The 13,413-nt window shown below is 45.2% G+C and overlaps 2 protein-coding genes and 1 pseudogene across 2 annotated transcripts; 1 reads left to right on the forward strand and 2 right to left on the reverse strand.

The window, feature by feature from the left end:
- Positions 1-293: 293 nt before the first annotated feature.
- Positions 294-5,160, reverse strand: LOC127766567 (uncharacterized; annotated as a pseudogene).
- A 3,817-nt stretch (positions 5,161-8,977) lies between these two features.
- LOC127765181 (pre-mRNA-splicing factor ATP-dependent RNA helicase-like protein cdc28) lies at positions 8,978-10,191 on the forward strand. The gene is made up of 2 exons (XM_052290027.1): positions 8,978-10,010; positions 10,091-10,191. Exons 1-2 carry the CDS (start codon positions 8,978-8,980, stop codon positions 10,189-10,191), a joined length of 1,134 nt encoding a protein of 377 aa, XP_052145987.1.
- A 132-nt stretch (positions 10,192-10,323) lies between these two features.
- LOC127765404 (uncharacterized) lies at positions 10,324-13,229 on the reverse strand. The gene is made up of 4 exons (XM_052290304.1): positions 12,986-13,229; positions 11,278-11,453; positions 11,000-11,186; positions 10,324-10,785 (listed from the first exon to the last, which is right to left on the reverse strand). The coding sequence occupies exons 1-4, from the start codon at positions 13,065-13,067 to the stop codon at positions 10,556-10,558; spliced, it is 675 nt and encodes a 224-aa protein (XP_052146264.1). The 5' UTR covers positions 13,068-13,229; the 3' UTR covers positions 10,324-10,555.
- Positions 13,230-13,413: the final 184 nt, after the last annotated feature.

Below are 13,413 nucleotides of genomic sequence, written 5' to 3' on the forward strand. Positions count from 1 at the left end.
TTCACCTCCATGTGACCATGTCCACATGCTAATATCACCTTATTGAGATATATAGTGTAAATATAGTGGTACTTCAGACAGCCTTGTGGGTGTTAAGCTGCAGGGTAGCGTACTTCCGTGAGGAAAGAATGAAAGAAACAAGCCATAAATATTGAAGGAGACATGCTTGCAAACCTATAGCAAGGTTTGGTTAAGAGAATCGGTGAGTCGGTGATGCATGAACCATCCAACCAAAAAACGCCACTATGCATTAGTTTAGATAGGCTCGCAGCTGTCACAGTTGTGCGACTAGGTCAGTACCTCCTCTTTGCCCTGCTGCCATTAGAGCTGCCATCGCGCCACCCATGAGGTCCATGACACATGTGGTCTTCTTCTTCCTCATCCCTCCCCATGTGCCTCCTGAAGCGGCCGTCGAGCTCTCCTGGCGGCGGACCACCGCTGCCACCTTCGGCGAAGTCCATGTCACCATCCGTGCCGTAGGAAAGTATGACCTCGTCGTCATCGGGGCTGCCTTCAAAGGGTCGGAGATGATGGCCTCTCCTCTCGCCAAACTTCCTTCTCTCGGTAAGTTCAGCTTCTGCATGTAGTTCGGCTAATTGAGCAGGATGTAGATGTGGCTCGAAGGAGTCTCCTTCTACACCTCCATGATGCATGCCACACCTTCTCATGTTTCTTTGCATACCTCTGTCATCATGCTCAATTCGGTCAAAGGGCGAACCATGGCGGCGGGTGTGGTGTCGATGAGGTAAGTATGGTCTGTCAGTTCTGATTAATGGTGGTGATCTGCCCATTGTTTCAGGAGACCGTCCTCTATGTAAATGCATAGGTGCACCCCTTCTCTGCCCAGGTGAATGGCTCCTGTTTCTGTGAATGAATGCATGGTCACCTTGTATATGATGCCGACGGGAATGTGGTACATAAAACCTCTCCTCCATCATGTCATCAGATAGATCTTCCATATGCTCATGTGCCAGCAGCCTAGGGTCTGGAACATCTCTTCCAGAGAAACCATCAATGTCCATATCTCTCATCAGACCGCCCTGCAACTGATTGTTCATTGGCGGGGAGCGGTGCTGCCTATGTGGAATTCGCTGCATGTGCCCTAGGTAATCTTCAAAGGGGCGCCTTCTGCGGGCCATAGGTTCATCGTCAAAGTAAAGTTCAGATTCATTCATTCTTGGACCCCGGAAGTTCCTTGGATTACCACGGGATCCAACACCACGTCCACCATAACGGTAATCTGGCCTTCGTTGATTGAATGTATCAGGCGCATGCCTGCCACCATGGTACTCTCCTTTGTTCTTCTCTCTCTTAGACTGCATAAGCCTCTCCCATCTTTCATTCCTGTAAAATAAGCACAAAGAGGAGAAGAAAACAAAGACTTTGTAACTCCAGCCAAATACAATACCTAACAGATAGTTACCATATGGATGAGGAAACCCAGTCCCGCTTACTGCAGCATCCCACAAAAGAAACAAAACAACAAGAATCATACCTATTGACATTGACATAAGGATGCCCCATCCCTCTCCAATGTGGGTCGTCAACCTGACCATCTCTTTCATTCTGTACAGAAGTTGTCCTACAAGAGTCAGGTTTGGATTTATCACATTCTAACCTCTCAGATGCCGACTTTACCATTCCACACTCATCGTGCAGTTGACTGCTTGAAGCGCCATCAGGATGAGAATCTTCACCTAGGACAGAATCCCTTGGGTGCAATTCTAAGACTTTGGCAACCTCTTCACTTACTGTCTAATGCTCAATCTTCACAGCAGCATTTTCCGCATGGTCCTCGCTACAATTAGCAGCTTGCTTACCAAGTGGAGATTGACACCCTTTTGACTTTATTTTAGGAGTTGTACTCTTCTCAAGGCAGCTGCCTGATTCCTTATAAGGTTCCATAATGGATTCAATTTTAGGGGAAGTGGATGTTTCCAAAGATGATAACCTTCGGGTATCTGCTGTACTTGAGCCTGTGATGGTCTTAACACGTATGGTACTGTCATTGTTATTCATTGGAGTATTCTTATCTGATCCCAATAGTTGTTTATTTTTGGACTCTTTATTGACAACATTGCCACTTTGATGACTGTTCTGACATGAATGAGGGAAAACACCATCTTTAACATTAAAACGCTTGTCATCACTAATACCTTGCATGTCGATCTTATTTGTCACAAATGAGCAGTTCTGATGTGTATTACTGTCATGTTCCTTCTGTAGATTTCTACCCGAACCCATACTGTCAGAGGTTTGATTATTCCCTAGTGTCCCTCCATGAGGTTTATTGGTAGTAGATAGATGTGATACAATATTGTCATCATCTTCTGAACAGTCCATTTCAGCACTCCCTTGTGACATACCATCAAACCCAAAACGATTCCGAGAATTGGAAATCGATGGTTCAGGTATAGGATTCGAGGAACTTTGCAATGAACCACAAACTTCAACAACATTGCGAGAATTCACATGACTCATTGTTGGTTTGCAATCAACATTAGCCTCATCAGGATTACAGCATGCAGGTTCAGTAGGCAATGAGGGCTGGCTGGCTGATACACGTAATCCAGCGCGGCTAGCATCACGGTCTCCCAAAGGCAATTGCTTTGTGGCCATCAGTGGTGAGCAGCGACTACTTACTGATGCAGTTGCATGACTTGGGATTGCAGCAGTTGTTTCCTCACACTTGATAGATTTCTTAACTTCATGGTCAGCATGCATGGCCTCAGTGCGGATGGCATCACGCAATCTTTCAGTTGATAGTGGAACGTTAGCAGTTGCTACATTTGGAAAGATTCCAGAATTCAAATCAAGGGCAGCTTTTCCAGGAACTTGGTGGGCACCGTCAGGCTTTTCAATTTCAGCGCGATTGTTAGCTAGTCCAACACTTTGTGATTCTAATGGTTGTTCTTTTTCTACATCATTCTGAACATGTCGTTGAGACTGTTCTTCAGGCTCTTTCTTCACCAAACAACCAGATGCCATGCTCTAAATTCTAGCCACACTTGATGATATAGTTTTATGAGGGTTTTCATTCAAGGGCACCAATTTGACAACCTCCTCAACTGGTGATTTATCTATCCTTGGTATACCAACTTCCCTGGTGATCTTTTTGGCACTTACAGCAGGTTCAGATCTAATTGCAACATTAGGAGCATTGTTCTCAGACTCATTAACGTGCTTACCAGATAGAGAGAGATTTAATCCAGCATTGTTCTCAGACTCTTCAACATGCTTACTAGACAGAGAGAGACTTAGTCCTGGAACAGGAGCAAGTCCTTTCCAGTTTATGCCTAGCTCAGGTCTAGCTGGTGGTTTAAGTTGCAAGTCTAAGGTAACATCAGCTGCCCCACGCTTATTAGAAAGTCCATATGCATTGGAAAGGTTCAAAGTACTGTCAATGTTTCGACGCAGTCCATTGCTCACTGTAGAAACTGGGGGCACTGGGGGAACATGTGCTTTCTGAAGCTAAACAGTTTCATGGTAGAGTATATTACTGGAATCCTGCACTATAGGCAAACTTTCAGCAGGATCATGAGGGTCCAATGGCACATTAAGATCCAAATTCGGTAGTCGCCCAAAGCTACTGTCAGAAGATGATTTGGGTTCATTTGTTGCTCCAGCATCCTTCTGAAAATCTGCTGATGGAAAGCTAGAAAGACCCTGATCATCTTTCTCTTCCTTGACATTGGAACTAGAATTGATCTTACCATTCAGACGAGATGCTGAACACAAACCCAAACTCAAAAACTTCTGACTCTGAGTATCATCAACGGGAGCAACATTACCTGTACCACTCTCTATGCGAGAAGGGATTCCACTTGATCCATCAAGTGACAACCCTTTTTTCTTGGTCAAAGATTGAATGAATGACCTCTTGGCATGCCTTTGATCCTGGGGATTAAACATCCCATTACCTTTTGCGATTGCACTTGTTTCTTCTGATACAGATCTGTTCAAGAAAGTGTCCTTGCTGCATCCTGCCTCTGCAACTGAAACGGCCATCCCCGTTGCCGGAGACGATGGTCTCATCGAGGGCGGCATTCCAGACGGAAGCAATCTATCAGACAACAAAACTGGCCTTTTCTTAATGGGCACGCCGACCGCCGGCTCATCCAATCGCGGCCCGAGCCGATGACTGCAAACCTGCTCATACAACATCCAGAATTTTTATACAAATGCAGAAAGAGACATCCAGCCCACCAGAATGGACCTCCAAGGAGGAAACTTCATGTACCTCTTCCTTCTTGGCTACCGACATCTTTGCCTTGGCGTGGACCACCAGCCAATATTCGGTGTCCTCTGGTACAAACCGCGGTCAGTACCCGGAAGAAACCAAGAATAACAAGAACAGACGAAAACGCTCAAGTGATGCGTACCAACCGGCAATAAACGAGCTGATGGTACGACAGATCATAACACGGGAATACCTAAATACTAGCATAATGCGTTGTCTCTTTGCAGACCGAAGAGAATAATCTACTATACTACTGAATTATATGATTCAATACAGTATCAATAAAGGAACACTTTAAATAAAGTATTTTAAAGTGTTCTAGAGGAATCAAAGCAAAGCAACAGACAAATCTATCAATTGTTAATGACAATGGCACAACTAGAGTAGGAGTTAAACTCAAACACTAACTCTAGTAGATTAATCTTCCAAGCAAAAGTGATTCCTTTTTACACTAGAATTCGGTTTAATCAAGACAGCATGCAACAGAGCAAGATCGTAATCAGAGGAACAAAGCATGAAATCAATCAGCCGCGATTCACCTGGCGGCTAGCGCTACCAATTATCAGCAAAAGCGCGGCGGCGGTGGCATAATAGCAAAACTACTCAAGGCTCAAAGCTAGCCGTCGCCGTGCTGAAGCAAAAAAAAAAAAAGGCTTGCCCCACAAACGCGCTTGCGTGAAAGGGAAGCATCCAAATATACCACTACGAATTCACCAATCCGTTGAAGAATAACCGCAAGAACACTCATCCTGCATCACGCACCAATAGAAAGGATCAAAACCAGCAGCCAAAATCCCCCAAAAAAAAGCAAAAAAAAAATCTCAAAACAATGATCGATCCAGCGAAACCCTGGGACAAATCTAATCTACCCCTTCCCCCTCGGTCACAAACAGAGCCGACGCCACTTGCGGCGGCGGCGACGAAACAAAAAGGATGAGATATTTCCCGTGTACCTGAACAAAACCTAAAGCCGAGAGATCAGCTCCGCTCGCCGCCCCAGTGTGCGCAGACAAAGAGCGCCGCCTGCCTGCTCGCTCGCCCAGGCGAGCTCTGCGGGGCGGGGGCGTAATAAAGGCGAGCGCTGCAGCACGCGGCGCAGGGTGGGGATGGTGGCGCGCGACGGCGACGCGCCAACTGCTCCCAATCTGCCTCTCTTCTCTCTCTCTCTCTCAAGTCTCAACTGTCACTCTCCCTCTCCCTCCTCCCTCCCACCAGGCTCGTCTGCACTGCGAGATCCCTTGCTTGCCCTCCTCCTCCCCGCTCTTTCTCCCCTCCCTCCCGCGCCGCTGCAGAGCAATTCTTTTCCTGACCTTCGCTTCAGGATCTAAGTACGCCGATAGATGAACAACACCGTGTCTCTGTACATGTTCGTGTCTGTATTTATGTTCAAGGAAGAACTTGAAAGTTGTAGATTTTCATTGATCTCTTATATGCAAGAAACTTGCATTGGTCGCGGGAAACACCAGTTTTCTCGGTCGCAGGTGTTGTAAGTATAATTCGAGTCGAAAGATGTACTAACTCGTAAGATCATCGAGTCGAGTAATTCAATGTTTGGTCTTAAATTCCAATAATGCATGCGTCCCTTACACTACTTACACACAGTTATAGTGCATCAAAATTAGATTTTAGAATAGTTTTTTTCTCTATATTTGAGATTTTTATATGCTTATTTTTTTTATTTTCATTTAAATGGGCCATATACATCTCCACTATTATAAAAGTTTAAGATGTTTTTGCCTCAAATTTTCGTACGTTGTCCGATTTTTTATCCGTCGTCGCATCGGCATAGTTGCCGCACGCCCGCACGTCGCTCGGAGACGGAGATGTACAGGCGCTGTTGCATCTGACCGAGGAAGGCAGTAAGCGCTCTTGAGTCCTGATTTTTTTTTACCAGCTGAGCCATCTGTCCATCGCCGTAGGCCTCTTGGGCTCCTTCCTGTCTTGGCTGGTTCTGCTCCTGCCCAGCTAAATAGTTAATAATTATTTTTTCTGTTGAATTCTCTACTTTATGTTGGTATAAATAAATGGGATAAGATATTATACATGATTTATGATGAATTTGATAATTTTATCAACCCATGCGTTTTTCATGTACGTTTGTGTTGTGCATCTTTTCACTAAGCCACTTTTAACTGTATTCATTGTTTTTCTTTCGTTGATTCACCAGTTGAATATGTAATATTTGTATTCGGGGTTACGGGTTAGGTATATCCTTTACTTTTCGATATACGTCACATATCGGTATGGCATGCCCACGCGCATACGGATACTCTCTACATACACTAAGGAAATCCTTTACGGAGTTTACGGACGAAAAGAGTCCTACTCGGACAAGACTGGGTCGTCAATGTATCGTGTAGGGTCTGATGTCTCCGAGTTTTACTTGGAAACCGCTTGACCTGCGATATAAAAGGGACCCCCCAGGGAGGACCTAAGGGATCGAATCTCAGAGCCAACACAACCCCCACAGCCTACGAAGTCGGAGCCTGCAGGAGCCAAATCGCCGGGGATCTAGTCAAACCAACTCAACTATGATCTCGCCGGATCCATCGAGTTCCATCGTTCCCTTTGTAACCTGTGTTTTCCGTCATATAATCCCACATCAACTGGATTAGGGCTATTACCTATCAAGGGGCCTGAATCAGTATAATCTTCGTCTTTTGTTTGCTGGATGTCGTATTACGTAGACCCTTGTACCAACATACCCCAATATCCTCTATATCCGGTCTACGGGTATCACCCGTCGACAGATTCACCAGTTGAATATGTAATATTTGTATTTCTTTACCTATTATATATATATATATATATATTATATCTCTACTATTATAAAAAATTAAAGTTGTTTTTTGCCGGTACTTTGGTAAGTCATCCGTATATGAGTCGGTTTTTAAGTTCGTTTGCTTTTGGAAATGTAGATCTGTATTGGAGTCAAGTTCTAAGTTCGTTCTCTTTTGAAAATACAGAAGGAGTCATAGAAAAAAATATTTTTAAAAAACTCGCATTCTAACTTGTGATGATCGGACTCCTAATTGCGGCTTATGATTTTCTAGAAGAACATATATCCAAGCGAATTCTCAAAGTGATTTTCATCTTAATTAAACCATATAACAATAATAAAATTAAAATAGTCTTCACCCGCTGCAACGCACGGGCATTTTTTCTAGTTGATTAAAAATTTAGAAACATCCAAAGCTATAAATCTATCGCAAGATTAATATGTAGTAAAGAAAAGAAAATAGGAAGAGAAGAAGAGCAAAAGGCAAAAAAAAAAAAAAAAAGGCAGAAGCAGTCAGCGCAGCTAGCTAACGCATGCAGCAACAGAGCCGCCGGCCTTGGGCCTTGGCCCATTCGAGCAGCAGCAACAGTAGATAGCACGCAGCAGCTAGCCACATGCAGGAGTAGCGAGCAGCAGCAGCAGTAGTTACTATAGTTAGCTTGCAGCAACTAGCAACGGGCAAGGCAGGAGTAGCAGCCAAGCACAAGATATTAGCTCCGTGTTTAGTTCCAAAATATTTCTTCTTTTCCATCACATCAAAATTTTCCTACATATATAAACTTTCAACTTTTTCATCACATCGTTTCAATTTCAACCAAACTTCCAATTTTAACGTGAACTAAACATAGCCTAGGTATACGGGGTGGGCAAGCGGAGACTTTTCTTCTATCCGCTTATTTCACCTGTAATTTTTTAAAAGAAATTATACACACTGTGTGGAAAATAAACTAGTAAGTAATTAGGTTTTTATGTTAACAGTGGAATTGCTCACATGTATTCCTACAAACTACTTATGTTAACAGTGGAATTGCTCACATGTATTCCTACAAACTACTCCTGTATATACTACCTCGGTGGTATGGTGGAGTGTTTTGAAAAGAATGTCAGCTCAATGGCTATAATAACATCGGCTTTGAATTTTTTAGGCGAAGCTTGAGTAAAATGAGGTGTGTTACTGTTGATGGGCTGTGTAGCCGTCTACACTATTTGTAAAGTACGGAGATCGTTAATATTAAGGTATACACGTGAAAATATATAGGACACATGTATTTTTATACAGGTTTGAGGCCCCTTACTGACATGTAATAACACTATTCCTTTTTGACCGAAGCCAGTGTTGCCTTTACATATCAATATCTTACGAGTACAATATTGAGTATGAGTTGATCTAGTCTCCGTCAATCTAATAGCGGAAGCTCGATCAGGTGGTTGATGGATAATATCGGCTTTCTCGAATAGGAACTCAGCAAGATTGGAGGTCGCGCTAAATCCCTCTTATCGGTCTTTGTGGCTTCATATGGTATTTGTCTAGGCTTATGTCAATGTGTTATTGGTTTTGTCTTGATCTGTACTGGCTTGTCTAGATCTATCATTCCATCTAGGCATGTCTTCGTGTATCATTCCCCACTCCTCTTGAGAAGTCTTCTATTTATATCGTCAGATGTCTCCTTGTTCAAATATAACTAGAGAGGTATGATTCGAGTAATATTTGTAGTGTTCGAGTAGGAATCTGTTTTTATTTTCTTATCACAAATAACTTTCGTATATGTGTATTGATTCCGTATAAGACTTTGTTATTATAATGGACCCCGCCAAGTCTAACAGTATAATCTTATTTATAACTCTGACAGGTACAATCTAGTGTGATTTTCAATAAATTGACTCGCGTTTTCAACGGTTCCTGTGCGCGCGTCACGGTTTCCTTCCACGTCTCGTCGCTTCCCGCAATTTTTTCAGTCATGGCCGGCTCTAACCAAGAGCACGAGGCTGAGTCGTGGCCTCCGGCAATCTACCACCAGATGCCGGCGATCCTTGAGTACCTCGAAGACCACCGTGTCGTCGTCGTCTCCGCCGCGCCTGGCTCCGGCAAGTCGTCGGTGCTCCCCCGGTGCCTCGCCGAGAGCGGATACGGCCCGGTGCTCTGCGCGCAGCCCCGCCACCTGGCCGCGTTCGTGGCCATGGCGAAGGTCGGCGAGGAGTGGGATTCGGACATCGAGTTCACGACAACCCGGCAGCTCCTCGACAGGTTCAGCTCCCCGGCGCCGGTCCTCGCCGGGTACGGCGCCGTCGTCATCGACGAGGCGCACGACCGCACGCTCGGCACCGACGTCCTCCTCGGGATGGTCAAGGCCGCGCTGGCGACGGGGACGACGATGGGCGGCCGATGCAAGGTGGTGGTCTGCACCGCCGGCGGGCCGGCCGACGGCATGCTCTCCGCCTTCTTCGGCGGCGCGCCGGTCGTCTCGATCCCGCGCGCGGCGCACCAGGTCGAGGTGCGGTACTCGCGAGGGCCCGTGCTCGACATGGCGGCCGCGGTGGCCGACGAGGTGGCGGCCATCCACGCGTCGCAGCCGCCCGGCGACGTGCTTGTGTTCCTGCCGGAGAACGCCGACATCATCGGCGTCCACGCGAGGCTGCTCGGCCTGCCAGTGCCAGGGCTGGCCGTTCGCTACGTCCACGACAACCTCCCGGCGGAGCTCATCGACATCATGCTGATAAACTCGCCGGTGCCCGACGGCCGGAGGAGAGTCGTGCTGGCCACCGACGTGGCCGAGACGGCCGTGCTGGTCCACGGGATCACGTACGTCGTCGACACCGGCCTGGTGTCGGAACAGCCGCCGGTGAGGATCTCAAAGGAGGCGGCGGCCGCGCGGGCGGCGATCGCCGGATTCTCGGGCCCGGCCGCTGCCACCGGCTCTACCAGCCGGAGGAGTACGATGATCTCGACGAGCACACCATCCCACACATCAGGCAAGATGGCGCGGCCGTCAGGTTCGCGCTCATGGTCAAGCGACATGCCGCTGACGGCATCCCGGGGTTTGAGATTTTTGACCCGGCATTGGAACCGGCAGTGCTGAAGAATGTCTTTGGTCAGCTTGTCAACGGTGGCTACTTGGACAAGCTTGGAAATCTGTCTGACAAGGGGGAGAGAGAAGCATATGACGAAGACTAGAATATGCAATGCGCCTCTTCCATGTGCAGTGATATTTGTAGCTAAACCGAAGTTAACTCTAGTGAAATTTGATGTAGACCAGTAGAAGGTTTCCAAATGATGCACATTGTATCTGGGGAAAACTTCTATGAATTGAAGAACATTTTTTTGTCAATCATTCATTCAGAAACTATGGTGTATCACTACATAACAAAAATTTCTAAGCTAAAGCTGTCCATTTATACATGACATGGAGAATCCATCTGAAAAGGTCCCAGGTCAGACTGTACGTGATGTTTTGGAAAGAGTTCCTTGCCAGGGGCAGCTCATCTTCAGTGTCACCTCCCTCTCCACAGAGCTTCAGGAACCTAACTATATGTGCTGTTCAGAGTTCATTGCCAAGGCCCAGTTCGTCTTCAATGTCGTCTCCCTCTTCGAAGAGTTTGAGGAATCGTAACTGATCCCGCTCCCTCTTCTTCTTCAGCCAGTACTTGTAGCCCCCAAATAATGCAATGATAACAAGGACAGAAGAAAGAACACTGACTATTATGATTACAGTAACGGATGACTTTTTAGTTTCCACTTCTGAGCTAGAATCATGGTTTGCAGAATCACCTGGTAGGGAAAAAGGTATCTTAAGCAATGTTTATGATGAACTCAAACCACCAAGATCATTACTAGTATTTTATGATTAATCAATTCTATAGAGGAAATTAAAATCAAAAGGGCATATGACAGAAAAGCAACTGTGGATCTAGCCAGCTCAATGAGTTTATGAATGAAAAATATCTTAGCAAACTAAAACATAGGCATTGGATATGAGCCGTACCCGCAGAGGCAGTGCAATTTGGGCATAGGAAAGTAGCATTGAACTGGCCCTCCTTGAAATGGGTGTATTTTCCTTTTTTGAAATCACTAGAACACAGCTCCCATTCATCATACAAATCATGTTTAAATGTATCCTCTTCGTACAAACCACACCTCTTGCATTTCTTTTCTGGAAGTTCTGTTAAGGGCTGCCAAAAGGAAACTAAGAAATGAAAACAGAAAAGTATAGTTGTGATGCGCATGAGACATGAGAGGAAGCAGCCCTTTTGGTTGACTAACCTGCCATGATTCTTCGCCCTTAAAGGTGTATATATTGTTTGCATCCTTCACGTCAGGCAAATACACCTTGTCCTCACCATTGCAAAGGAAATACACAGTTGGCTTACTCGGGAACCACTCATGAGTAGTAAATATATCAATGCTGTCAAGTGTGACGAGCCTCTGAGAAAAAATCCCTACAAAATTAAGCATCATCAGTGATGAACAAAGAGCTAGTGAGTGTAATAGAAGGCATCTATGGAGTTCAGCTACCCTCTCCAAGTATCAGAAAAGACAACGCAAAAAATAGCAGTTAAAAATGATACTACTATAAATATCCATGACTTTCAGTTTTACCCATCTCCATCTCGTCAGAGATAAGAGACATTAAGGATTATTAAGCCTTTACGGCTTTGAAATGGGCACTTTACCAGTTTACCTTCCATATAGTCCCCAACCCCACAAAAAGAATAACGTATTTCAAACTCGTGTCACACTGGGATCTATTTTAACAAAGGAGAAGTATCGGTTGGCTTTTCTTTCTTTGAGGCTTATCCGTCAATGACATAAAACATGGGCATGCAATATATAATTTACTAACTGGAATTGATAAAATCATCAATGACTTGAGGTGTGGAGCATTCAATCTATTGCTCTAATAACCAAACCAGACAATGTTTTACAGAGGGAGAGCACGGTTATGTTTTAGAACATAGGCAGTAGCCAGCCTTATTTTAAGAAAACAACGAAGCAGGATAAACACAGTACCGATCATTATCTAGGTTCTAGAGAAATAGGCCATATCGTTACATTTTAACTAAACATTTACCTAGCATCGCTGGTTGAGTCCCCTGGACTCATCACAGCAAGTCTGTTTGAATATAACTTGTGAAATGCAGCATATTATATATGCAGAAATCAATTTATAGTGTTATGCCCTACTCCTCAAATCGGGTTCCTCTCACGTGACCCTAGAAATTAGTACACAAATCATTTTCCGTGTAATAATATTAGGTGAGGGATCCAAAATTTGCCCATCCTTTATTAGGACAATATGGCAGGAACAAGAGTAGGAAAGACAATCTGTCCTCCGCTATTATTTGTCAAAGAACATCCCAACACTTAAACTACCTTATGAAGTCTGAGAAAAAAAATTCCTTCAGCTGAACCAATAAATACGCCATAAAACAGACTGTCCAGAGTTCGGCATTGCTTGATTCAACTCGGACCAGGAGAGAGATGTCTGCATCACAGGCATATAACTAAAGACCTTCCCTCTTGTCCATATCACCTTTTTTTTTTGGAAATATTTAATCAGGAATGTGTACTACTCTGGCTAAGTTTTCCTTTCCAAACATACCTTATATGCTATACAAATTGCTGATCCTATTTGCTATTAAAATCAATGCGGTGCTATGACCAATCTGATTAAATTCAATTGCTTTGCACACAGGGCTCCATAAATCATCATTTCTACTTTCCCTTCCGGCAACGCCGATTGAACTTGAGAGGCCAATCACATCCAATACCTTACCTTGCAGCCAATTTTCTGGCCATCTACAAATCCATTGCAATTACACAAACTTAAAAAAATTGCTAGCACTTCCCATCGAAGCAATAGAAAAAACACATGCGATTAAAACGGTCAAGTTGTCCGCGCGATCAAATTAGCAACATAAAAAAATGGTAAACAGACCCGCCTTAGGTGAGGGGAGAGCTCAGATCTCACCAGGGATCGAGCAGAGGGCGACGAACAGCACGACGACCGGGAGGAGCCGGCGGCCAGGCGAGATGGGCCGCGGCCACCTCATGCTCCAGCCGCGGCGACCGCTGCAGGCTCTCGGCCCCCTAGCGTCGCGTGGCCGCGCAGACGGGTTTCCTCGCTCTTCTCCTCCTCCTCCTCCTCCTTCGCCGCCGTCGTCGTCTCGTCGTCCACCCGATGGAGAGAGAGAAAGAGAAGGGACTGGTTCCTTCTTGCGCGAACCCGATGCTTGACAAACCAGAGCCACGTGCGAAAGGCGTAACCTAATATTTCCCGTGTTCTCTTCTACGAAAACGTATTTCTTATATCGATTAAACGCAAATACTACTACATGGGCTGATGGGCCGTGTCTCAAGGATAGTATAGCCCAATAACTCTAGACAGCCCAAGAAGGC

The sequence above is a fragment of the Oryza glaberrima genome, chromosome 3, assembly GCF_000147395.1.
Source record: "Oryza glaberrima chromosome 3, OglaRS2, whole genome shotgun sequence".
Lineage (NCBI taxonomy): Eukaryota > Viridiplantae > Streptophyta > Magnoliopsida > Poales > Poaceae > Oryza > Oryza glaberrima.

Coding starts and splice junctions, on each gene's coding strand:
- LOC127765404 (XM_052290304.1), bottom strand. CDS start 13,067: ATGAGGTGGCCGCGGCCCATCTCGCCTGGCCGCCGGCTCCTCCCGGTC. Junction 11,454..12,985: donor CGCCCTCTGCTCGATCCCTG/GTGAGATCTGAG, acceptor TTAATTTTGTAG/GGATTTTTTCTCAGAGGCTC. Junction 11,187..11,277: donor AGGGCGAAGAATCATGGCAG/GTTAGTCAACCA, acceptor TCCTTTTGGCAG/CCCTTAACAGAACTTCCAGA.
- LOC127765181 (XM_052290027.1), top strand. CDS start 8,978: ATGGCCGGCTCTAACCAAGAGCACGAGGCTGAGTCGTGGCCTCCGGCA. Junction 10,011..10,090: donor CAAGATGGCGCGGCCGTCAG/GTTCGCGCTCAT, acceptor TGGAACCGGCAG/TGCTGAAGAATGTCTTTGGT.